We start from the raw sequence: 26066 nt of genomic DNA, 5'->3' as shown, positions 1-26066 counted from the left end.
GAGGAAAGCACTGCGAGAAAGCCTACTATATTTACACATGAACAACAGAGAACACGCGTACATACGCACACCCAATCAAAAAAAGGAAACAATGTTGAGAGAGAGAGAAAAATGATGGAAGAAAAAGTTTCGGGGAAAAACAATGTTGGCCAAAAAAAATCATAATTAAAGAGTTTAAATGTTGAATTTGAAAAAAATTCTTCAGTGACTTATGAGAACCCAAAATAATTTGTTTTGACACCATCACATTAAGAAATTCACATGTAAATCCGTCTGAGGTGAGTCGGCGAGGTAATCAAATTGCATTGAGGGCAGAGTTTCTTGTTGCCCTGTTGAATTAATTTAAACAAATTCCAATTAAACATCAGTTGGTGACACAAAAGACAATCGAATTTTACCAATGCCTGAAGCCAACACTCTTCACAGTGAACGTGCCAACACGAAGTGGATACTACAGGCTGTCTATAATCGCCCTGTAATAATGAAATGAATTAGAAAAATGTTTAAAGGTTTAATTAATTTCTTCTGAATTTACCAGACAGATGAGACAGCGATTTTTCTGCTTGGCTTCTTTGTTCATTTCTTCTAAATCACAAACGCGATTCTTCAACGCGTTGATGATGTGATCTTTGGAATCCGTTTCCTTGTAAGCCGACGACATCTGAGCATCTCGCTCGCATTTTATTATGCCTGTTGATAAGTACCAATTGTTAGTTGTCATTTGTTTGAATGGGTTTTTGATCAAATGTTGATTTATATTGTACCTTCTTCTTGGGAGGTGTGATCAGCTGCGGCTGTCTGGATGTCGTGTTCGTTGAACTGCGGCTGGCCGAATGCGGCCGTGTCGTCACCGTCCACCACCACGTCTTCAGTCTCTTCATCACCGGCTTTGCAAATATGCATACCGACACCTTTGACATTTTAAAAAACAATTAATTAATTAATTGAAGTAATTAAACTTTAAATGTTCAAAACACACCTCCAAAACCTCCTTCTAACATGGTGCTGGCCCTGATTCGTCGTTGTCCAGCCCATTCGTATTCTTCGTAACTGTCACCTTCGACATCCAAAGGTTCATCTTCATCAGCGTCTTCTCCATTCTAATTAAATCAAATATAAATGAATTATAACAAATTTGCTCTAAAAATGAAAAATTGAGGAATTTTTAAAAACTTGCCCGTCTGAGACACTGGACAACGTGCTGATTCAATTCCTCGGCCGATCCGTACATGCGCTGGCCGCAAATGGGGCACGGAGTGCTGGAACTTCCAGAGCTACTTCCGGCATTGCCTCCGCCCATTGCGCCGTGGTGGAGATGCGGATGGTGATGGCCGTTTTCGGGAGTGTCTTCACGTTCGTCGGCTCGACGCTTTCGAGCTTTAGCTCTGACTCGATTCGTTCGATTAATTCGAATGCGATGGAAAGTCTAAAAATAATTAAAATTTCATGTTAATAAAATTTCCTGTTAATTTCACTGGAATTTTTAAATTGGTTTGATTACCTCCCAACGAGTATCTTGTTCACGTTTTTGGACTTGGGATGTGGCGGCGGGGGCCGACATGGCGCCGGAAGAGCCCGACGGACTGATGCTGCTGCCGCCGCTCGATCCATGGTGATGGTGATGATGATGCGAAGATGAGCGGAAAGTGCGCGAAACGCGTTCCAGTCGCTCCAGTTCCTGTACAAAATGAACTTCCAAGTCGGAAGATCGCAGAGTGATGCCGCAAACGGGACAGCACGACGGATCCAGTGGAGACTTCTTCCGGCCTAAGATCAAATAAATCAAAACAATTTCAGTCATGAAAATGTTCACCGCTAGATGGCCACACAACACGAAAAATTGAAAAAATTGAAACAAAAAATTCCCAATCGAAGCCGAGCGAACACACACACGGATAATATTCTAATAAATAAAAATATCTCTACTGTGTAGTATATAGATTTATAGTCTTTTAAATATTCCCGCCGCCGGTTCAAATCACAGCATGGAGTACCAACTACTATAGCCTACTACTAGACTACTACTATAATCATATCCGAGAGTCCAGTCCAGAAAAGTCCTGGCGGCGGCTGGGCCCCGGCCCCCATAGGAAGAGAGACGGACTCCCCTTAAAGATCATAAAAAGTCGATTTCTATTGGGTTTTGGATCTGAAGGGAAAAAAGGAGACCGCCAACCGGGCCGGCACAGCGCGAGACAAGGGAGAACCAAAAACAACACACACACACACGGCCGTCCACTTTTGAACTAATACCATTTGGTCTGGTGGGCCCCCACCGATCTAACACACAGCCGTCAAGTATGTGTGTGTGTGTGTTAGGCCCGCGCCGACATTCTTCTCTTGGTGATTCCGCCGGAAGAAGGCGGAGGATAGACAACAATTGCAGTAAATTGTTACAATTGTAACGATCCCAGTGAAAATGGCCGTTTCCGCTTTTCCTTTTTTCTATTTCGGGGGAGAAGGTTTTGGTGTCCAGGAAAATTCCTGGACACGAGAAAGAGGCCAGGGAGAAGAGAATGAAAAAAGGTGAAAGAGGAGATTCGTGAGTCGTCCTCATCAGACATCATTTTCACCGTTTGGTGGGTATCAAAATGCTCCCACCAACCCAAAAAATAGAAGCTAGAAAAAAGAGTGTCTCTCATATTTTTCTGTTGTTTCAACTTTCGGCATTGCCACAAGGTGTACGAAGAAGAAGAGTATCATCTGACTTGTGTGTGGTAAACCTATTGGCTTTTACGGTGCACCCCCTTGAAACAACTAGCAACCAACTACCGACCGACCGGGGTATCCGTTACCGACGCTAAAGGGTGGACGACGCACAGCTCGTTTGGATTACAGACGACAAGGACAACAAGGACAAACATTTTCATGGTGGGAAATTTCAGTTGCCACCGGATCAAATAACGTGTCGTCGTCTCTCTCTCTCTCACGGGGGTTACATATTTAAATCTCAAACCAACCCAAAAAGTACATTTTATCTTTATGTGCGTGTTCCAGGTGAAGGCGCAAGTCGGCGAGAGATGACAAGAAGAAGAAGCCAATCGGATATCAAATGAGGAAGGACTCTGCGCGTGTCTCTCCCCATCCAGCAGCCGGGCAGGGGGGAGAACCTTTTGATATTCAATGGCCGTTTAGTATCAAAATGAAGGATAATGGGGTGGATGCATTGAAAGTCATCCGAGGGGATCTGTTGGAAAAGTCTGCGACTATTTTTTTTGGGAGGAACAAACAACAACACGGTAGGGTGTCTATACATATGATTCGCCCTTCTATATTACACAGAGAAAAAGTGGGAAAAAGCTCTTTAGATACACACGGAGTCGATGGATGGGGGGCAAAAGAAGTGGAGAGGGGAGAGAGTCTTTTGTAGAGTGTCAAACAATTGCACGGTGCCCTTTTTAACAAATAAGCGACACCGATTCTCTCTCTGACTGACTGGGTCCAGGTCCAGTCAAAAAGTCAAACTGTTGAAAAGGTGGAACTGGCTGGGCATGCACAAAAGAATCACTGACGATTTGATATAGACCCCCTCTCCTCTTTATAACAAAAGAGAAAAAGAAAAAAGCGGAAGCTCTCCTGACTTTTAAACTGGCACCGCACACACAAAACACACCTTTTTTTTACTCAGGGGGGAAGAGTAGAGTCATCCATCACGTCAAATTATCGATTCAATCGACCGTTGAGAGAGAGAGTTGGCCTGGACTGGGGCTTGGTGACAGATAAAAGGCGGCCCATCACACCTGAATAATTCAATGAAAACCGTTTTCTTCCATCCGGTTCTTTTTTAGATTCCGGATTCGACTTCATCAAAAAGAAGAAATCTTTTCCGGGCTGATTCATCGGCCATCATTTAAGTTAGCTGATTAGGATTAGATCGATTCTTAAAATGTTAGGACCTAGCTGTGTGCTGTGGCAAATGGAATGTTTATTTGACAAGCGGAGAATTTTCCCAATCACGAAGCCGAAAGCGAAACAAACAAAAGAAAACCCTGCCCAGATTTTCTAGATCGTAAATTTGCGGCCGTATAGCGGCCCAGCGGGAGAGTTTTGATTGGAGAGTAGGAGAGACCCCCCACCAAAGTGAATTTGTTTTCGCTACTTATTTCTTGTGTCGAATAAATAAGACGATTATGATTATTGGCTCAACTAGTCATAGAAATCGTTAAAAAACAGAGGAGGAATTCCTTTGGCCAGTTTTTACATTTTTCAATATTCCAACCGGATCGGGAACAGAAAGAAATTTATTGGAAAATTCTTCCGTCGGGTAAACCACCCACAGCGTCTTTGTTCTCTTTTTTCTCTTTTAAAAAAAGATTTGAATGAAAAAAGGGCGGCCTGGAAATGTCAAATTAAAATACCAAAACGGACTCGATGTGGAATAATAACTACAACCAGAGATTTGATCGATGAAATTGTATCAGTTTCAAACCCTACAGGGGGGGATGTAATTATCATTCCGTTTAATAGGCCTCGCAGATATTGTCCTTTGTGAGTAGCAGACGGATGGATGGACGGACGGAATGTTTTCATCAAAAACGGCGCAGCGGCCAAAAAGGATTGAGAAATCATCAAAGGGGTTAAAGAAGAGTGGCCGCTGCTAGCGAACAACGAGCGAGCAGCACGCGCACAATGTGAAATGATTGAAGAGAGAGAGCAAACGCCAGCGACGACATCAAACAAAACTCTACTACAGCTCCGCTTTTGGCTGTGCAGCAGCTGCTACTAGGAGGAGTTGTGTGTATGTGTGGCAAATTGGATCATAAAACAGATTGTGCTGCGCCTCCTCTCTCCTTTCGTTTCGGGCCAAACGCCAATTAGCCGCTCTCTAATTGACAAACATCGGCGGCGATAACGCGCCCAGGGCCCTGGAACCACAAAACGGAAAACGATTTTTCATGCCGCCTGGGCTGAGCCTGGGCTTGGCTGAGGGGTGAACAGTTTTTAATAAAATAGTATATCCGAGAGGAGATATAATAATAATACACATGTCAGCAGACTTGTAGTAGTAGTAGTAGTAGTAACACGGGGTGCCAAAAAAGAGTCGACCCCACCACCACCACTACCACCCGGTTGGGAGGGTTGAAATCGTTTAGCCCAGTGATAAGCCCAGCAGCAGATGCTCATTTTGAGTCGACAGAAATTCTCGCCAGAATTTTGATAGTGTGTGCGGTGAGACAGGATATCCAGCTGAATGGATGCATCTCACTTGTGTGTATATATATTCCAACAAGGAGGATAGAAAAGGGTGGTAGTGGTGGAGAGGGGGATTTATTAATAATAATACAAGACATGAATCTCTCGCCTTTTTTGGTGGTAGACGACGGCCGCCATTTTAGGTCTTTTTTAAAAAAAACTTGGAGAGGAGGAAAGTCTCGAGTGCCGTTGGTGAATGAAACAACTTTTCATACAGAGAAAGAAGAAATGAGGAAAAAGTAGAAGGGGAATAAACTTCTTCTTCTTTTTGTGTCTTGTGTGTGCCGGCCCAAACGGATCAAAAATGGTCGTGGGTATTAGAATGGGACGGACATTCATCTTCATATCGTCGGCGACAGGTCGTCATCCGCCGGACAAAAAACTAGGAGGGAAAACGGACACACAACTTTTTCTTCTACTAGAGCTGCTGGCCAAAGGAAAAACCATCTCAATAAAAATAGGAGAGAGGACACAGGTGTCTCTAATGTTATTCCCCCCCTTCAGTCCATCGAGTTGGATAGAAAATCATTTGAAAAGAAGAAGAAGAAGAAGTTGATAGTAACTTAACTACTCGAAAAAAAAAGAGTAGTAGTAATAATACGCCTTCCCATTTTTTAAAAAGGGGCCACAGCAATCCGTCCGCTAGACTAAATCTTCTTCTTTACGGCCGTCTCTCCTGATGACAAATGGCCCAAAGGAGAAGAAGAGTCACCTTTTCTCTCTAGATATTTTAGGAGAGATTCTTTTTGAAATCAATTAGGCGCGTAAGAGGCAGCAGCAGCAACTGCTGGGCGCTTGCATGTGAGAAATTGACTTTTCTATTTCTCGGCCATTTGTCGTCGCGTGTGCTATAACCGACCGCAGAGAGAAGAAGAGAGAAAAGTTTGTTGTTTACGATTCAAACTGTTTTTTTCGGTTCAAATCAAACGAGGCGGAAAAATAGTGAAACACTTTAATATATTTTCGTGGTGAGCTGCTACTGGTCGTCATTAATTCACGCACCAACAGGTGCGACAATGTCGGACACAGTACCGAGCCACCTGTGATTTCAGCTACCGTACGAGCACCAGCCTTCGGTAAAAAAAAAACGACAGTCAAAAACCCAAGTCAAAACGCCAACAGCCGGAAATGAATCTCTTTTTCAGTTCCTTTCAGTTATATAATAATCACGTCTTCTTATTTCTTTTTCTAAAAAAGGCCTAAAGGGGTTGGAAGAAGGACGAGATGAAATATCAGAAAAAACGTCGTTGATATTATTATTACGTACACAAGTGCTGCCAGGGATAGGGATAGAGGAGGGGGAGGCAGCTGGATGCATCCGAGCGTTACCTGATGCGATTTACACGACCACGCGCGCTCCCGTTTATTGAAACTCTTCCCCCTCTCCATCCGACAAATGGTAAAATTTTGGGTTTTCCTTATTCCAAACATGCACAACTCGTTGCATCTCCTTCCACAGTCGGGGGGGGAATAAATAAAATCATAAATCGTCTGCGAGTTGGGAAGAAGAAGAAGAAGAAGAAGAAAGACATGCCAGCAGATATGATAACCACTTATCACTCCTAGTCGTCGTCCCTCTTCACTTTTGGGTGTACAAGTCGTATAACAATAACAACACACCCGTTTGGTTGTTGCTGTTGTTGTTGTTGTTGTTGGGGAGAAGAGAAAAGAAAAACGATGACAGCGCGTGAAATTGCCGCGACCATTTCCGCTGCTGCCGATGCCACGCAAGTCGTCATATAACGTCAACTGGGCGCGGGTGGGTTGGTGGTGGGTAGGGGGGGAATAAATAAATAAATAAAAAAGACGACAATAAGAAAAAAGGGAAACATTTTACCACCATTTTCTTTATATTTCTTCGTCGTCTTGTGTTGGAATTAGGATGACAACGAGGTGATTGAGCAACAACAACAACAACACGCGTGACTACATTTATATAATATTCCCTTCCTCCTCCTTCTATTTTTTGAACGTTTTATCCTTTCGGAAAATCATCGACTCGTTTTCTCTTCCTCTTCTATCCATCCCGTCATAAAAAGAAAACAAGACGAGCCATTTGAAAAAAAGATACAAGAGAGAGAGGGGCTAGGCTCATTTTCCTGACGTCTATCGACAGCACACACGGGACTCGTAAAAGATTCTTTTCCCGACTCATCATATAATAAACAAGGTAGCCGACATTTCTCTACCTCTGCACCAACTCAAACTCTCGACGACGAAAGAAAAAATAAAATCAGATAAAAAAGAAACGCAACACCCCGAGGATAGGAAAAAAAAATGTTGATATTATCACCCGGTGCAGAATAAAATCATATTTTTAGTTTTTTAAACAAAAGTTGTGTCACAGCTTCACATTCTTATGATATTATGTAGATTCGGTCATCCCCCATCATGACAGGATGGAGGGGGCGGATAGCCAACGGACGGCACCGCCCACTACAACATTTTTCCTGATCCTAGTTGTTGTTGTTGTTGGATGTTAAGGAGCGCATCAATAAAACATGACCTCACTTTCATCGTCTGTGGTGGTGGTGATGGCCGACAGTGTTATGGCCAGCACCCACTTACATATAGGCCCCGCCATCTCTCTAAAAAAGAGGATCGTTTTTTTCCCGTAGGGTGGTGGGATCTCCCCACTCTCAAAGTATGTGTCAAGTAGAGATAAGGAGTAAGTTGCGTGAGACAATAAGCCCCCAGCCAATCAACGAGGGATATACTAGACCGGGATTTTTTCTTCTTCTTTACTCGTGGAATTACATGGGGAGGCGATGGCTGGACATCAGATAAGAAAATCCCCAAAGTTAAAAGGAGGATCAGGTTGGTCCCCCCCACCACCCGGTCGGCGGGATTACGTTTAGGTGGGTGGGAAATTTACGTTTCCGCTTTGCTCACACGTTTGACAGTTTGAGGTGGTGGAAGGTTTAAAGGGGCGAAATGAGGGAAATGGAAGGGAGGAAAAGAAAATCGAAGCTGCGCCACTTCAATTTCATTCCGTTCAACCGGAATTGAACGCTCTGCGACACTTGAGTGTCAATCTAGTTGAGATATTGCGTTCATTTTTGGGTGTGGTGACACATTTCACGAATAAATGAAAAGAAAATCCCCCCCCTACAGGCAGGTGACGAAAATGTCTAACGCAATCATCGCGCCCGTCGCACACAATCCCGCAGAATTGTGCGTGTGTATCCGAATTGATATATTAAAAGGTGGCGTGTGTGTGTAATCATCTCCCCCCCGTTCAATCGAGCGGTTTTTTTGAAAATAAAATAAAAAGGAAGAAAAATCAAAGCAGCTGCCGGAACATCAATCCTTGCGTACAGCACACAGCCTCCAGGGTTATATGTGTGTGCATTCCGGCGGGTAAAGAAGAAGAAAATAGCAGAGCTCGGGTCAATTTCATTTCGCTCCCGCGTGAACAAACGCATCCCCTACCCCATCTCACTCCACTTGACGTTGGAATTTTTTCATTTCGACGTCGAGAGACTGTGCGGATCGATTCCGGTGCGGATGACGTCATCGCCCGTTTTTTTCTTTATTGCAACAAGGAGGAGGGGAGAGCAATCTGCTGTGTGTGTAGGAGAGATGGATGACTTGTGATTAGAATCACACACACACAGGCAGCGACTGGTGAGAGAAGTGAGAATGTAGTTCCGTTATTATTATTATTATTATTACCACCTCGTCATCATTTGTACAGCCGACGGAGTATAGGAGTAGGAGGAGATTGTGTGGGTGGTGGGTAGGGAGTTAGAGGGGGAGGGCCTAATAATAATCCGCAACAAAGTCGGAACGCGGGACGATAAATCTGATGGGGGGAAAAACCCACCCGGACAGATTGTCCTTTTTTCTTTCTTTCTTTTCTGACCCGCTTAGATCATTTACCAAAAAGATTAGATCCTTGTGTAGTGTGTTATATTTGTGTTGGACTAGTAAATCCCCGTCGGCCATTTTCATTCACAAGAGTCGACCAGGGATAAACTCTCTGCGCAAATCTCCCCCCTAACCAAACTGGAAACTTTTTGTCTTCTTCTTTTTTTGTCGTTTTGAAAAGTCGTTCGGTCATGTTCGGCGGTTGTCCTCCCACTCCCCCTACAAGCCCCCAAACAACAACAACTAGCTGGTGGTAGTTGTAGTTGTTGTCGAGGAGGGGGTGGGGAGGGGTCCGAGAGTCACGCTCCCTGATCTTTTTGTCACGTCGTCCGTGAGGGGTTATGACTTTCTCGATAGTCGGCCATCAAAATCCCGTTTCATCTCTTGCACACAACATTATCCCCCCTCACCCCCTCACCACCCACTCAACACCCCATGAAGAAAAGAGGACATGATCCTTGGCCACTTGCCACCCACACAATAACGTGAGAGGCCTAGAAAGAATAAAACCAGCTGGATGGTCGATTGTCTAGTTCGATCCTGCTGGACACACCCAAGAGTCAACTTGTGCACCTGTTTAACCCAAAACTAAAAGAAAAGAATTTTTCGCTGGAAATCAATTGGCGACCAACACACACACAGGTGTGTTTCTACTGCACCTGAAGACACTGACTCTAGTCCCAATGGTCTATTATGCAAAAAAAAAAAATATTTTGTCAAAAAAACATTTTTTTTTACTTTTGGGAGCCTCTAGAGGACCCAAAGACTTTTGGGACATCGTAAAAATAAAAAATATTTTTTTATTTTATTTTTTGGTCAAAAAGGTAAAAAAAAAGGGGGGAGAATAAAAAGGAAAAAGTCGACAGACGACACATTTTCTTGAAAAATGAAAAATAGTCTTGAAAGAAAATAAAAACCGGATCTCCGCTTTTAAAATAAAATAAAAAATAAAAAAATCAGTTGATCATTCATCATTGCCCAATTTTTCATAAGAAAAAAAGGAAAAACGGTGGCTGGTCAAATTCAAATGGAAGAAAGTTCCATTTATGGAGGGGTTAGCTGCTGCGGTGGTTTCCTTTTTTCTCCGTTAATTGAATCTCATTTGATTTGATTCGACAGTTGCCGAAAGAGAGAAACAAAAGAAGAAGAAGAAGTTTTTTTCTCTTTCACTGGCCCGGCTGCTGTCGTCGGTCGGGGAAGATAAATGACGGGGCTGATGTCAAGTGAAAGGTTTTCCGTGTTGGTGGGCGCCCGCCTTTGACCGCCGTTTTTGGGGGTAGGAAAAAAGAGTTGCCCGGCTACCGCTCGCACTCGCCGGCCGGCCCACAGCGTGAAAAGATACAAACAAACAAACAGAAAAAAGAGACTCTCCTTTTCTCTGGTTGACTCTGGTTGACAGCAGGTGCCGTGAGGGGGGGTTATGCGCATCCGAAATGTGTCCGTGTGTGTACCGTGCCGACCCCAAAGAGAAAACGGCACCGGTAGCTGCCCAGCCAACGCATTGGGAGAAGAAAGAGATAAGGAAAAAACAGTTATAAAGCTTCTTCTTCTTCTAGTCATTCCCTGCGGTGCCAAGCCAATCTTATTAATCGCCTGTCAATTTGTCGGTGCATTTCTCCTTCTTCTTCTCCTGGGTGAATCACAAGTTGGACCCATTGTTGTTGTCGAAGGGAGACTCTCTTTCGGTTGCGGCTGCGCGTGAGGCGGAATCGACCAGCCGGATTACAACTGTCCAGAGAGAGAGGAGCCCGAAAAGATTCCGCGCGCGCGCGACACACAACACAAAGTCGCCGCCCCAGTGAAAAAAGGAAAGAAAAAAAACTTTTGCGGCAAAAGAAGAAAACAAGAAAATGATTCTCCCCCCCCACTCCTTTTTATTATGATATCTTTTTGCCTTCCCCAAAAAAACTAAACCGAAAAAGGAAAAATCCAGAGTCCATTTGTTTGGCCGGCTCCTACCACCAAATAAGGCGAATTTCTCCAAGTCTGGAAAATAGAAAGAAACAACTTGCGTCGTCGTTTTACCCAGTAGTGGTATAAAATGGAGGATAACAATCTTCCCCCCTCCTTTTCCCATCTATTGACACCCACTTGTCATTTGACACTGTTATTAACGGACGGACGGCCCAGAAACTCTTTTTGTCGTTTTCCGGCGAGAAACGTCGATGCGCCGATTCATCGCCAACCCTCAAAGAAAATTTTTTTTTAATTTTTATGATGTCGTTCAAATGAGACAAAACGATCAGAAGTTTGGTTCCTTTTTTCTTCTTCTTAGCCGACTTGGATATCTAGTGCATAAAAAGATGGCGCCGACTGTCCACCCCGCACAAAACTTGTTGCCGACAAAAGGGCGCGGCCGAGAGCCCCGAAAAATATAAACCGACGATAACAACAACCCGAAAAGAAAGAAGAAGGTGGACATCATAAAATAGTTGGAACTGCCAAAAAAAAAAAAGTGTCCAGCAAACAAAACTAAAAAAGAATTTCCAGTTTTTTTTTTCTGCCAATTTTTTTTAGTGACAACAAAAATTTAAATAAACGGTCGGTGGTAATATATCACGCGACAGAAAAGATGCGCGCGCGCGGGTCACGCGTCACTTTTTATTTCACGTCAAATAATTTTTTTTTTCCTCCATTTTATTTTAACGATCGCACTGAAAAAAAAATATTTTTTCGAGGGAAAAGTTGGTGTCGCCATTTATCAAAAAAGAAAAAAAAACGACAAGTTGGAGACAAGAAATTTTTGTTTCCTTTTCAAAAGAAATTCGTGGCCAATAAAAAAGATGAAATTTTCGGTAGTTGAGTTAAAAGAGAGAGACGTGACCGTGTTACGATTTTTAACGAGTTGCTCCTACAATTCTGACACTTTTTTCAAAATGATTCATCTCTTAAATGTCGTGGTATCTATTTTTAATATTACCCCCCATCCAATCAGTTCCGCATGGATTACACGCGCATCCCTTGGTCGTCATTTCTGATTTCGCCCAAATTTCACAAGTCGACAGAGAAAAGATGAAAAAGATGAAATGGCTGCGACGCGCATGCGTCTGCCACCGCGACTTTCCTTTATGACCGAGAGACTCGTCGCCCATTGGACGGACTCGGCCGCAGTCAAAAGGTCTAGAGGGAGTGGAGGGAGGCGGAGCTTGGCCCGTCTCTGTCGGCGTCCCTTTGCCAGTCTATCGCCCCCCTCCCGCTAAATCGACGCAGCCAATCAGACGCCGCCGTCGTCTCTTTTTCTCTTACGTCTAGAAGGAAAAAAAATTGTGGGACTCACGTCGAGAGGTGCGGATGTCGTCCGGAGTCGATCGTTCCGTCGCCGCATCCGAAAGGGGCGTTCCGGCAGCGTCGCGGCCATCGTTGTTGTTGTTGGATGAAGAGGCCGCCGACGATGGATGAGACGACGAATCCGCACATCCAGCCGACGGCGACATGGCCGATCCGGCGGCAGCAGCATTGGCGGCTCCGTTGTTGTTATTGTTGGAAGGCGATTCCGGCTGGCCTTGAATGACGCGCTGGCCATTCGAGTTGAAGACAAGCCGTCCGGCGGCGGCCATTGATGATTCCATGGCCGAACTGAACGGATTGTAGCGGCTCAAATTGAACGGCAAACTTTCAATTTTACCGCCACCATTACCACCACCACCGCCCTGGTGGTTGTTGTGGTGGTGACCCTTTTGTTGTTGTTGTTGTTGCTGTTGTTGGTGATGCGGAGAAGTCAATCCGGCGGCAAAGGCGCCCGGATGAAAAGACGATGAAGAGGACGAAGATTTCAAAGTTTGAAGTTCCTCGCCGGGGGTGAGTGGCCGGAAGGCGCCGGAACCAAACGGCAATCTCGGGTCGAGTGACGGGACGTGATGGAAAAACGGATTGTGCAGATTGAGAAACGGCCAAGTCAATCCGTGGTGGTGAGCGGCAGCTGCGGCGGCGGCGGCTGCAGCGGCGGCGGCTCCGACCTCAGACGGACGCAATCCGCCAAGCGAAACAGTCGAAAACGGATTGTTTAAATCCTTGCCATCCGAACCCTGTGCACAAATATAAATCAATCAGTATTATTTTTTAGAAAAAAAAAGTCTACAAGTCTAAAGATTCCGGCGCTGATAAGAAAAAGGTCAAACTAAAAGGGTGGGGGGGATGTATAGAGACACAGCAAAAATAATAAAATAAATGATTTTTGATAAATATTTTTTTTGGCGACGGGCGATGGTTTGTTGTTGTTCACCTGGGGAAAGGGTCGCGACAATCGGAGGGCCTCGCTCAGACTACTGGCCTGCGAAAAGGCCACCAGAGCCGCCGCTGGATGAGACTGATGAGTCGGGATCGGAGACGGGCCATGACCGTGGTAAGCCGAGCTATTTTCCATCTGATTATAATTTAGCAACGGCTCACAAAAACCCGAAGATGAAGACATTTCAACAGGCAATCCTCAACTTCTTCTTTTTTATTTATGGCGGCGGGGGTTGGTTTTATTTTTCTACAAATTCTAATTTTCTTTTTAATTTTAAACACTTAATTCGACTTGCATTTGGGAATTTGAAATTTACTAAAATTTAACGACACACACGGCAAAGATTTGGGTGGGATCAAACTATTTGCGAAATGGTTTGAATTTGGTGAAAAAAACAATTGATCTGGGTGACACTATTTTCGTAAAAGGAGGAGGGCTAGATCCGGCGGAAACACTCGATCAAATTCGGTGGGCTAATCGATTTAGGAGAGACGCGAATTGCGAGATGATCCGTTTTTAGTATTGACGAGCACAGGATTGATAGAGAGATACTGGGCGCTGCAGCGCCTGAAAGAAAACTGAAGAGCAAACTCACCTTAGACGTTCGTGTTGATCCGGCAGCACATGCGACGAGCTCTGATTTTCGGCTCCGCCCACTCGGCCAGTTGCCATCGACTCGCAGTTGCCAATCTCACCGCTAGATGGAAAGCGCTGCTTGCTCGAAAATTAGATATCTGAAATCAAATCAAATTTTTGGCTGTTTTTTTTTTTAAATTTGTAAATTGAAGCTCGAAATTGGCTTATCAAAATTCAATCGAGATACGTCCTATCGCATTTCTATTGATAAATGATTCAGCAAAATTAGATTGTGGTTGAGCAACGTTGCCGACGGCAACTCCTCTATCAGGTTCGTCTTTCTGCTGTCATAACAAACGGATGAAAACAGTTTATTGATCCTGCTCATCATAGGCTCATCACTGGAAATTGTATACCTGTTGTGGCACTCATGTGCACATTGATTTTGCAATTCAAGAAAAAGAAACAACGGAGAAGATGAACGACCCACTTATACAAAAGAAAATTCTTCACGCCGGCACGGCCAACGCTTCTGAATTCCCAGCCGACACCAAAGTATTATTATCTTTTAACTATCAATAACATTGGAAAACTGAATAGAGAGAACTAAATGTGTAAACACTTTTAGGTGAGGTTTCATTTTGTCGCACAACTCATAACCAGAAATCCTGATGGAGAAATTGTACTGGGCAAAGTCATTGATGACAGTCGCAATTACACCCAACCCATTGAAATATTGATTGGCAAGAAATTCAAACTTGAAGTGTGGGAAACGATGGTCCAGGCAATGGCTGTCAACGAAGTGGCAGAGTTTTTTGTTGACAAGACTGTAAGCTCTACATTAATTCCCCGTGATATTTAAAAGTAACAAGTTCTTTTTTCTACAGCTCTGCTTGACCTACCCTTTGGTTGCTAAAACACTACGAGATGCCTACTCCAAAGACAAGCCTAAAGCCCATGAACACACATCTCCTCACTGCTGTGGAGCCATGGCTTTAGTGAACGGTCCAAAGTTGGGCTACGATGACCTGAACCAGCTAATGGAAAAACCTTCTGACTATCTCTTCAGGATAGGCAAGTTCTCTTCAATTTCAAATCATAACTTGAGCCTTACTTTTCGGCTCTACAGAGTTGCTCGGTGTTGATCTACCGCAATCGTACCAAAAGGAGACGTGGCAGATGGACGAAAACGAGAGAATAAACGCTTTGCCCAGATTGAGACTAGAGGGAAATGAATTGTACCAGAACAAAAAGAATGCTGAGGCATCCAAGATTTACGCTCAGGCAATAGGCATCATTGAACAACTGCAGCTCAAGTAATTTTAGTTAACTAATTCACCTTGTCAAGATGAGCAACAGATTGTTTTGAAGGGAAAAGCCAGGAGAACAAGAATGGCAAGCTTTGGCTGATATGAAAATACCTTTCCTACTCAACTACTCTCAGTGCCAATTACTGATGGGGAATTACTATGAAGTCATCGAACAATGTTCCCAAGTTTTGATTCAGCAGCCTAGTATGACTTTATCTACTAAATTTTTTAATGGAATCCAATTTAACTTGTTTTACATTCAGACAATGTCAAAGCAATCTTTAGGAGGGGCATGGCACACTTAAACGCCTGGAACCCGACAGAAGCTAAAAATGATTTCGAGGTACCCTACACTTAGTTGGAAGATAACCTAGTCAGACTAATTTTAAAAATCTTACCTTTTGCAGAAAGCAGCTCTTATTGACCCTTCACTGGCCAAAACCGTCCAGCAACAACTCAGCAAGCTAGAAGAAATGATAAAAGAGAAAAACAAGTCAGATAAAGCCTGGCTAAGTCAAGCATTTGGAAGTAAAACATAATAAATCAGTCAAATCAACCATTCAAAAACTTAATTGTTAATCAATAAACATTTGATTGGGAAAAAGCCATGACATATCTAGCAATCATAAATTATATCACGTGTCTTTCTTTATGTCACAAGTCTTGTTATTCTGTGTTAATGATCAAATAAAATAACAAAAAAAAAACATCAGCTGATGCTTTAGTATTACCTTGCACAGGAAACAAATAAACACCAGTGCATAAACTAAATCTGATTTAACAATTACTGGATTAGCCAGCCAATTTCAAGCACAGAGGCTGTTGTCGATGTCCAATAAAACACACGACTGATAAATCACTGTTGAATGTTAGTGCCGATTTGCATCACACGTAGCAACTTGAGTAATAGTGACACGAAATAATAAACGCGTGGAACAAAAAATAAATGTAGATTCAACTGAATCTCGACGATAAAGTAAACCAATTCTTTTCCATTTCAATATTTTACTGAGCTATGGTTCCAATAAAGAAGAAACATTGGTGATATTTAAAGATAATATTCTCGGTACTTTAACTTCAAAAACACACGTTTGTTGTCGATTTTGAGCTATTAGGCTTTCGTCGTCTGCTTGTTGTCAGGACAACTAGGCGCGAATTTTCAAACCGGTAGGCGTGGCTTTGAAGAAGTTGGCTAGAAAAGGTAAATGCAAAGTTGCAAACTGAATTGCTCGTCATTTTTAGAAAATTGAAAATGATATGTACTTTCAAGCATAAGATCATATCACAGCAAAATTTACAAAACAATTTTAAGCTTCATTTATGTTAAAAAAGAAGATTTCGCTGGATGTTTAAAGTGATACTTGTTTAAGCAATTCTTGCAAGTTAACGATTTTCCGTTTCGTCACTTCATCAATAACGTTTTCTTTGGCAAGCTTAAATAAAATCCATGTCAACTGTCTAGTAAATTGCGGTTCCAGGCAGACCCAGCAATATTCAACAATTTGCTCCATGACCTAACAGACAATAAATTTGCATAAACTGTTAGAAAATTAAAATATTACTTTTCAACATTATTAATAGATCAAAGATAACATAAAAATTAAGGAATTACTCAAATCCCTCGATGACATAAACGATGAAACTAAAATTGTGTACCTCAGCTGATAAAACGTGAATTTCGGGCGAAACACCAACAGTTACGTAGTTGTCCAATACAGAAATTATTGACGGAAGAAACTTTGCCATTTTGATTTTCATAGAATGGAAAATTAAAATTAAAATCTTTAGATTGCAGGACGTGGCAGATGGTGAATCTTGAATTATCATGGATTTTAACACATCGCTGGCGAGTGAATCGTATTGGTCATCCTAAAAAATCGGTTATAAATCTTTTGCCATTTTAAATAACTCGAGAAAATAGCTAACTTGATTCCATTGAGACGGATCATCTGGATCCAAGTTCTGAGCTTTGAGGCAGATGTCGAGGCACTTGTACAAATTAAACTTGTCATTGAATTCAACGTTTTTCTTTAACGCACTAAATATGACTGCAAACCATCCTCGTTGGAGCAGAGATTTTGGGTTGAGCTGTGCAAATGACAAGGGCATTATTAGCAACACTAGCCGAAATTGGAAGACATTTGTTTTATCCATACACTTAATATATGATGTAGACACTCTAGGCCTTTCTTCTGATAATCTGGTTCCCAATCATCAAATAACACTAAAGAAACAGGCACAGCAAAATCTACCGATTCATCAATAGAAGGCAGCTAAAAAAATGAATTGTGAAAGTTTAAGGTTTAATAACTTTCATTTGAATTTTTGATACCATAGTATTGCTGATAATCCAAACAAAACAACTGACTGCTGCAGGGTTTTCTTTGATTTGGTTTTTCCCTAGTTTCGGTTTAAGCTGTTGAAGAGTGGAATAAGCAACACCCTCCATGGCAAATATATCCTGAATATTTTGGAGGTGAAGCTTGGAGAGCAAAAGGTTAAGGAGATCTTTCACATTATCAACTGATTTCTGAGTACTCCATTCAGAACAAATACTGTGCTCACCGCACAGGATGAGTAACGACAATACATCTTGACTGTTTTTGGTCCACTCTTCTTTTGTTACGGAGGTACCATTCAGAACTAGCTTTTTTAAATCACATACGGCGTCATCAACTTTAGTTGACCATTCACGTTGAAATCTTTTTTCGAAGTGGCTTCGTTCGTTGATAACTTTGACGGGGGGAAGGAGAACTTTCCTGGCTATTTCAGCTACTTCATCCATCGCACACATGGATTTTGCAAAATGTAAAATTTAAAATCCTTGAAGAAGAAAAAACGGCTTGAGGATGCAATCGTCCAACACAATTATTAAACATTAGATTTAGAGGATTTTTAATTGAACACTTGTAACTTTATTGATTTAATAAGTGAAAAAGTAACGAAACTGAGAACAAATTTGAACGGACCACTTGAAAAGAAAAAGTGACAACATGAGCAGACGCAATATTGCAGACGAAAATCTTTCGCCATCTAGCGTTGGAAATTGCAAGTCTCAACGGAAACTGTCAAGATTGATCCTGCCGGCGTCTGCCATAACATAAAAAAAACAAAAACAAAAACGCTTTGTGAGTGCGACTGCGAGAGTGTTTTCATTTTGTTTTAAGTTGATTAAGAGTTTCCCGAGAATCAACAGGATTTATTGTTCTATAATGCAGAAGTATGAAAAATTAGAAAAAATTGGCGAAGGTAATTTTCCCGTACATGTTTGTTTTCCAACCGACACTGAGGATTAAAAGCATACAGACGTTTCACATGTGTGTAGTGAAATTAGCAATGATTTAATCCCCATCACTTTTCTTGCATTTCAATAGGCACATATGGAACTGTGTTTAAGGCCAAAAATAGAGAAAATCAGGAGATTGTGGCTCTGAAACGTGTCAGGCTTGTAAGTATATCACACATTTCTTTATATATGATTATTTTAAACTAACCATTTTTATTTGAAAAATTCAATAATAGGATGATGATGATGAGGTATGTCACTTTATATTATTGATCAATCACACCAAGCACTTTTCATTTTATTTCATTTTTCTGGCATAGGGGGTTCCATCAAGTGCCTTAAGAGAAATATGCTTATTGAAAGAACTTAAGCACCGTAATATAGTGAGAGTTTTTCTTTCATTAGCACAATTCTGTACACTTTCTATACTAAGCACATTTCTAAATAACCAACAGGTTCGATTACATGATGTCCTCCACAGTGATACAAAGTTAACCCTAGTATTTGAGCACTGTGACCAGGATTTGAAGAAATACTTTGATAGCTTGAATGGGGAGATAGACAGTGAGCAAGTCCAATCATTGATGTGAGATACCCATTTTGTTTACAAGAATTTGCTGTAAATTAATTTTCTCAATTATTTGAAGGTATCAACTATTAAGAGGTCTTGCATTCTGCCACAGTAAAAATGTTTTGCACAGAGATCTCAAACCTCAAAACTTGTTGATTAATAAGGTAATGTTAAAAGTTTTGGGGGCATTTTTGGCTTACCCATATGATATTAACCCTTTTTTAGGATGAGTGTTTAAGAATTTGCGTTCACTTACAATCAATCTATTTTTAGAACGGTGAGCTGAAGCTTGCAGATTTCGGCTTAGCAAGAGCATTTGGTATTCCTGTCCGTTGTTATTCGGCTGAGGTTGTTACACTGGTAATATACATAATAATTTGAATTGTAAAAATTACAAACATATCTAACAATTTGTAAAAATCAGTGGTATAGACCTCCCGATGTTTTATTTGGTGCCAAGCTGTATACTACTTCCATTGATATGTGGTCTGCGGGCTGCATATTTGCTGGTAACTTTTGCTGTCCTATTCAATTTCGTGATCAGTATTACATCTCTCATTCTTTTTAGAACTTGCCAACGCGGGGCGACCCCTTTTTCCTGGAAGCGATATTGATGACCAACTCAAACGGATATTCAAGTTACTTGGTACGGAATTCTAAAGTGGTTACGGAGGGCAATTATTTATTAATCAAATTAATCGATAGGAACTCCAAACGAAGAAGTTTGGCCTGGTATATCTCAACTGCCAGACTACAAGCCATTACCCATCTATCAACCAACAAGTAGCTTCGCGCAAGTTGTTCCAAAAATGAGTCCCAAAGGCAGAGATTTACTTCAGGTATTGACTATAATTTTGATCTTTCTCAACTTTTTTCTGACTTCCCTTTTGAATTCCATAGAAACTATTACTGTGCAATCCTGCTCTTCGGATTTCTGCAGATGACGCGATGGCGCATTACTATTTTACCGATTTACCTTCAAGTATAAAACATCTATAAGTTATTTTGATTTTTAGTTGTAAGACTTAAATTTTGTATCCCCAAACAAAATGATTCTAGAATATTTTTTATATCGAGCAAATTCCTTTTTTATCGATTCTTTTTTCTTTACCGTGAACACATTGTACTTGCGCGTACATTTTAGAGGATTGTGGTTAGTCAAATTGAATTGCAGTCCAATACAATACATAAGTCGAATGGTAAACTAATATTCACATGCGGATGTTGGAGAAATCCTCTTGGTGAAGTTACTCCGTCTTCTGCCTTTTTTTGGCACGAATGTCGGCCAATGTTTGCTCGATGGAGCGTTGATCTTTTTTGTTCTCGGATGAAACAAAACCGTATTTTCGATTTACCTGAGTAACTTTAACAGCATCTTTTACTGCTTCTTTACCTAGTAGATGTCAAAATTTAGTAGGTAGGGCGTTTTGTTGTGCTTGATTTAAATTACCGATTAACCGATCGTATTTGTTAACATATTGAGCTGACGATACTGTACTGTCACTTTTTGAAGCTGGTTGCTCGTCCTCCTCATCTTCAGGTTCAGGATTCTACAAAAGATCAGTTCCTTATTAGTTCACTCAGAATAATAATAGCTTTGAATTATACCTGTTTGACTGAATCTGGATTCCATGGTATACCCTTTCTGTAAGCATTTAATTCATCTGGGCCTGGAGTAAATTCTTTTTTATAGACAACCACGTGTCTGTCAACATCTTCTTCTCCAAATGAAAATGCAGAAAGGCCTGCAGTCTCAGCAATTTCATGGCTGTGTTTTGGTAAACATTAAAAATTAAGTTTCATTGAAATAATGTTGCCACAAAACGTTTCTACACATACACTATGCCGCGCTGCATTTTGTTCATGGGCTGCAAAGTTAATTTCTCCAGAGTATTATCTTTAGCAAAACTGTCTATATTAGCCTCTATCTGTAAATACAAATGTGGAGTTAAACAAGAACTTGATTCAAAAACAGGAATTTATAATTACGCAAAAACAATTGGACTCACTTTTTTCTGAAAATTTTTAAGCTGTACCCTTTCTTGTTCTTGTCTTTTGAGTATATCTTCTCGTTGCTCTGTTAACCAAAACAAAGTGTTAATGAATGAATGTAAATGAATCCTGCACAAGTATCTATCAAAAAGGATGAAGAAAAAACTTACTTTGCATAGCTTTCTTTTGCTGTTCACCTACAGTCGGAGGCTTAGTCATTTTATTTAAAATTGATCCAAGTAAATCCATTTTAATGTTTAAATAAAATTTAATAATTCGGCTTTGATTTACAACAAACAATAATGCTCTAAAAATAATTCCTGAGAAAAAACAGAAGATCAGACGAAACTGGGGTGTTGCTAAACACTATTTCTTCTGCCATAATTAAAAAAGCTTGTTTCCATTTTTCAAGTTTTCAGCTTGTTTCAAATTTAGAAGTTAAACGCTATGAATAGGTTAAATACAACAAACCAAAATAAGCTAGAAAAAAAATTTGATTATGCACTCAGGAAATGCAAATTCACACCTTTCATCGAATCATCAAATTCTCATCATAAAGGCGGGAGATTCAAAAAGTTTCCCGTTGCTGTTGGGTATTCAAAGTGGAGACTTATGAAGAGTGCTGGTTGCTGGAGAAGGATTCTTAACACGATCCTTCGTAGTAATAGTTGCCGATCGTGCTAACTGTTTTGATATCGAACTTGAATTCAATGTACCGATTGCTGCAAGAAAAATCCAACATCCATTTGAAGGTGAAGTGTTGAAGTAATTCAGCGTTGTTTTTTTAATTACTTCGCTTCCGTTTTGAACCATTGGCTGTGTTCCTGCAGGTTGCAATAAATATTTTCCACTTTAATGCCGAATTTTCGATGCTTGGCGCATGTAAAATGAATCACAGGTTTACTAATAAGGTTTTCATCGAAATGCCCAGTCGTGCCCAGTGATGTAAGCGAGAGAATATTAAAAGAAATCTTCTTTTTGATATTCGATTATGCATTTTGGAAATCCAATTTCGAACATATCAAAACTATCGAACCGCAAAGTGCATCTAAGAGTAGGCGTCCAATCAAAAGATATTTCCGTGTCTTTTTCCGGCCTAAACGGGAAAAATAAAAAATATCTTAATCAACAAAACTTAGCAAATGAATAATAACAATAAAGCAAACGAACTATTACATGATTTTAGACGAATAAAGTACACCAACTCCATTATTTAAACACTCCGTGAGTTTTGTCATCTGCGTCGCTTCAGTTTCTATCACAGCAATTTCGCACATCGCAATCAGAGTTGTCAGTCCGTAATCATCAGCTAATTCGGGCAAATTTTCCATCCGCCAAAGAATTTTGACTATCGATCCGGCGAGTCAGTGTTTGCAACCCCCCCCCCCCCCTTGCAACCAGGTAAGAATAACCTCCTAACAACCCAAAGGATAAAAAAAACCCGAAAGAAAAATGAAAATAGTCTTTCAGCAGTCTCTCTGTTAATAGGCTAAAACCGCTGAATGATTCACGCACTGAAGTTCATACCGGCCGATTACCTCTGCCGCATGAACGAACATGAACCAGCTGTGCAGACTAAATCGAAAACTGAATTACAGTAGATTGAAACGTTCAATTTATACCGAGGTATAAGAACGGACGAATAAGTGGGGAAAGGTGGACGTAAACTAAAATGACTGAAGTCAAACTAGAGTAAATATTTAGTGCTACCGCGAGGCGATCGAGGCGACTACAAAAATGATGAGCGGCAATTGATTTGATGATGGAATTTTACAATCCTGTTTTACATAACCAATAAAATGTAATTGTGTTGCAAACTTAACAAATGTATGTTTTATAATGCGGAAACAAAAAGTTGATTGTAGCCAATGCCAATGTCCAAATCAAAATAGATATTGAATTTGTTTTTCAAGTCAAATTGCGTAAAATGTATATACGACTAGGTTTTGAATTTTTTTTTTTTCTTTTCAACCTGGATTGTTGGTCATAGTTTTTTTAATCCAGTTGACGTAAGTGGTGATTCGGGTATAGATTCCGACATAACTAGGATCGCCACATCCAATATCCCAGCTGATGGTGCCCACCAGGACTCCCTTGACAATAATCGGTCCTCCCTGGTCACCCTGTTGAGAATATTGCCCGATTAAACATAGAATCATGTATGCTGGACGATTTCGTTTGTAAAGCTCACATAACAGGCATGTTTGGGCGGTGCGTATGCGCACAACATGGCGTTTACGAAAAAGGCATCGAAGAATCGTTCAGTGCAAACCGAATCGTCTTGGATGGTAACGTTGGCTTTCAACAGTTTCTTTGAAACCGACCCATCTTAAAAGTTGGCATTATTTAAGTGACAAGAATCCAATCAATCGCAACTAAATGACTGACCAGAAGATGTTGAGCCCCATCCAGCGATGACGGCATTCATGTTGGCGTAACCACTCAGAGCTCGGACTGCCGGTTCTTCGCTGGTCTTGACTTGCTGGGCCACTTTGGATTTTGTGGTTGTGGCTGGTTTTGTCGTGGTGGTGGCTGGTTTTTTGGTGGTTGTGGCTGGTTTTTTGGTGGTTGTGGCTGGTTTTTTGGTAATTGTGGCTGGTTTTTTGGTGGTTCTGGTTGGTTTTTTGGTTGTTGTGGCTGTTGCTGACGACGGTAAGGGGATGATCCTCACATTAGTGACCGATTGATTCAATACCAGCAAGGTGAGGTCGTTTTCCTGTACAATTGATTCAAACTCGTCTTGAATTTAACGCACAAATGAAATCGTGTCAACGACTTTGATTGCCAACAGATTTGCTAGAAAATCGTGAGAGTTGTTAGAGATGAATACTTACGGCGGTGTAGGAAATAAAATTTGGATGAATGATAAATTTCTTCACTTTTCTGGTTACAGCCCCGGCAGTGGATCCGTTATACGCCAACGTGTTGACGTGCACAGTGTACTCGCTGGCGCTGGTTGGACTTATATATATATATACGTATATATTATAAGATAGAGCTGGGAAATCATTCCGTTAATTCTTACCCGTTATACAAACAACTTCCAGCAGTCAGGACATGAAAAGGTCCAATTAAAACGCCACCACAAAGAAACTGGCCCAAATGTGTCAAACTGGCCTGAAAGAAAATTTCGCGGCGATTTAGAACCAAAACATTTGAACTTGTTTTTCAATTGGTTCATCAAATTACGGAATTACCATGTAGGGAAATTCACCAGCGGCAGCTGGCGTTCCACCGGCGATTGAAATGCTTGGCACGTTACCCGCTACAACCATCACGTAAAAATTTTATATTAAGCAAATTCAAAAAATACACATAACGCCAAAAATGCAAAATGTTAAGTCCCAAAACTGCAATTTACCATTTTTCGAAGTTACCACCCCGACGAGTGTTACCTATTCTCGTTAAAAGAAAATACATAAAGTCAACAGTGGGTCAAATTAATTGTTTGAAGATGACTAATAGAAAATACCCATAAGATGAGACGCATTTTGTTGAACGCTTTTTGAACGCAGTTTGTAGAACGATGGCAGGTGCTCAACTGAATTTTTATGTAGAAAATCGTCGTCTTTTTATTCGGAATTCTCTCTAAATAGTTTGCATGGCATGTCGCAAGTGTTTCAACAGCGGAACTTTTTTTTATTCCAACGGCAAGTGTGTCGTTTCAAATATTTCCCTCCAATGGCGATTGTGCAGACACTAATGGACGAATTAGGGCGAGGATTCGATGTCACAGGTTTACCAAATGTAATTTACACTAATTTGTTCATCAGATACGTGATGGAATTCACGGTTCCAACAGAATATCGATGCATTTCGTCTCCCGAGAGTAAAAAAAAAATAAAAATTATTGAAAGTGTTTGGCGCAATTCAAACAGATGTTGTTCCTTGTGGCGCTACATGTGTGTGCAAAGTTCTAGCGACGAATTGCTCAGATATTTCCCAGCATAGCATTTCACAATCGCGTGCGTTGTTGAAATGCTTAGCTTTACCTTGCTTCTTTACCTAGTAGATGTCAAAATTTAGTAGGTAGGGCGTTTTGTTGTGCTTAATTTAAATTACCGATTAACCGATCGTATTTGTTAGCATTTTGTGCTGACGATACTGTACTGTCACTTTTTAAAGCTGGTTGCTCGTCCTCCTCATCTTCAGGTTCGGGATTCTACAAAAAAATCTCTTAGTAGTTCACTTAGAATAGTAATAGTTTTAAAATATACCTGTTTGACTGAATCTGGATTCCATGGTATACCCTTAGCAATTTCATGGCTGAGTTTTGGAAAACATAAAGAATTAGGTATCATCAAAATAATTTTGCAACAAAACGTTTCTACACATACACTATGTTGTGCTGCAAATGTTGTTCATGGGCTGCAAAGTTAATTTCTCCAGAGTATCATAATTGTTATGAGCTGTCTGTATAGCCTCTATCTGTCAATACAAATGTGGAGTTAAACGAGAACTTGATTCTAAAAAGAGGAATGTACACACAAAAAAACTTTGACTCACTTTTTTCGAAAATTTTTAAGCTCTACCCTTTCTTCTTCTTGTCTTTTGAGTATATCTTCTTGTTGCTCTGTTAGCCAAAACAAAGAGTAAACAAATGAAACACAAGAACTGCACCTTAAGTATTTCTAAAAAAGGATGAAGAAAAAACTTACTTTGCATAGCTTTCTTTGGCTGTTTACCTACAGTCAGAGGCTTAGTCAATTTAGTATTAATTGATCCAAGTAAATCCATTTGAATGTTTCAATAAAAATTTAATGATTCGGCTTCGATTTACAACAATGCTTTGCTGAAAATAATATAAAAACAAGATCAGACGAAACACGAAACTGGGGTGATGCTAAGCACTATTTCTTCTGTAAGAATTCTTTTTTTTTTAAAAAAAGCTTGTTCACCCCTGAAAACGCTTTGAATCGTTTAAAATACAGCAAACCTTAAGCTAGGATGAAATTTGATCATGTACATAGGAAATTTTGATTTTAAGCTTCAAGTGTTTTTTTTTTGTTGTTTTTTTTCCGGCAAAATAATACTCGGTGA

The 26066-nt window shown here is 40.8% G+C and overlaps 6 protein-coding genes across 7 annotated transcripts in view; 2 read left to right on the top strand and 4 right to left on the bottom strand.

The window, feature by feature from the left end:
• Nucleotides 1-11: 11 nt before the first annotated feature.
• On the bottom strand, nt 12-13980 carry LOC124316272 (E3 ubiquitin-protein ligase Rnf220-like). Its single transcript, XM_046782117.1, has 10 exons — nt 13887-13980; nt 13286-13426; nt 12341-13088; nt 1502-1767; nt 1178-1426; nt 980-1100; nt 765-911; nt 536-690; nt 399-473; nt 12-329 (listed from the first exon to the last, which is right to left on the bottom strand). The coding sequence occupies exons 2-10, from the start codon at nt 13424-13426 to the stop codon at nt 258-260; spliced, it is 1974 nt and encodes a 657-aa protein (XP_046638073.1). The 5' UTR covers nt 13887-13980; the 3' UTR covers nt 12-257.
• Nucleotides 13981-14103: 123 nt separating this feature from the next.
• On the top strand, nt 14104-15829 carry LOC124316418 (AH receptor-interacting protein-like). Of its 2 annotated transcripts, XM_046782352.1 has the most exons (8): nt 14104-14198; nt 14261-14422; nt 14496-14696; nt 14755-14941; nt 14997-15183; nt 15239-15381; nt 15441-15520; nt 15585-15829. In XM_046782352.1, exons 2-8 carry the CDS (start codon nt 14345-14347, stop codon nt 15714-15716), a joined length of 1008 nt encoding a protein of 335 aa, XP_046638308.1. In that variant the 5' UTR covers nt 14104-14198; nt 14261-14344; the 3' UTR covers nt 15717-15829. The 2 variants fall into 2 exon arrangements, with proteins under 2 accessions (XP_046638308.1, XP_046638307.1); XM_046782351.1 differs by lacking the exon at nt 14104-14198 and having other exon boundaries at nt 14205-14422.
• Nucleotides 15830-16421: 592 nt separating this feature from the next.
• LOC124316371 lies at nt 16422-18155 on the bottom strand. Its single transcript, XM_046782280.1, has 5 exons — nt 17510-18155; nt 17334-17450; nt 17104-17265; nt 16834-17046; nt 16422-16691 (listed from the first exon to the last, which is right to left on the bottom strand). Exons 1-5 carry the CDS (start codon nt 17969-17971, stop codon nt 16527-16529), a joined length of 1119 nt encoding a protein of 372 aa, XP_046638236.1. The 5' UTR covers nt 17972-18155; the 3' UTR covers nt 16422-16526.
• Nucleotides 18156-18264: 109 nt separating this feature from the next.
• On the top strand, nt 18265-20231 carry LOC124316465 (cyclin-dependent-like kinase 5). The gene is made up of 11 exons (XM_046782438.1): nt 18265-18426; nt 18552-18625; nt 18700-18714; nt 18784-18846; nt 18919-19049; nt 19111-19198; nt 19308-19394; nt 19459-19543; nt 19603-19680; nt 19740-19873; nt 19935-20231. Exons 1-11 carry the CDS (start codon nt 18390-18392, stop codon nt 20031-20033), a joined length of 891 nt encoding a protein of 296 aa, XP_046638394.1. The 5' UTR covers nt 18265-18389; the 3' UTR covers nt 20034-20231.
• Nucleotides 20183-21395, bottom strand: LOC124316539 (sperm-associated antigen 7 homolog). The gene is made up of 6 exons (XM_046782540.1): nt 21197-21395; nt 21044-21111; nt 20874-20962; nt 20643-20802; nt 20485-20584; nt 20183-20427 (listed from the first exon to the last, which is right to left on the bottom strand). The coding sequence occupies exons 1-6, from the start codon at nt 21273-21275 to the stop codon at nt 20282-20284; spliced, it is 642 nt and encodes a 213-aa protein (XP_046638496.1). The 5' UTR covers nt 21276-21395; the 3' UTR covers nt 20183-20281.
• Nucleotides 21396-22950: 1555 nt separating this feature from the next.
• Nucleotides 22951-26066, bottom strand: part of LOC124316449 (trypsin-1-like) — a 33969-nt gene continuing 30853 nt past the window's right edge. The window contains exon 9 of the mRNA XM_046782410.1: nt 22951-23149. Coding sequence (XP_046638366.1) covers nt 22994-23149 — 156 coding nt within the window. The 3' untranslated portion in view covers nt 22951-22993. The remainder of the gene's footprint in view (nt 23150-26066) is intronic.

This window comes from Daphnia pulicaria, chromosome 12, assembly GCF_021234035.1.
Source record: "Daphnia pulicaria isolate SC F1-1A chromosome 12, SC_F0-13Bv2, whole genome shotgun sequence".
Taxonomy (NCBI): Eukaryota; Metazoa; Arthropoda; class Branchiopoda; order Diplostraca; family Daphniidae; genus Daphnia; species Daphnia pulicaria.
This window is presented reverse-complemented; position numbering and strand designations above follow the sequence as displayed.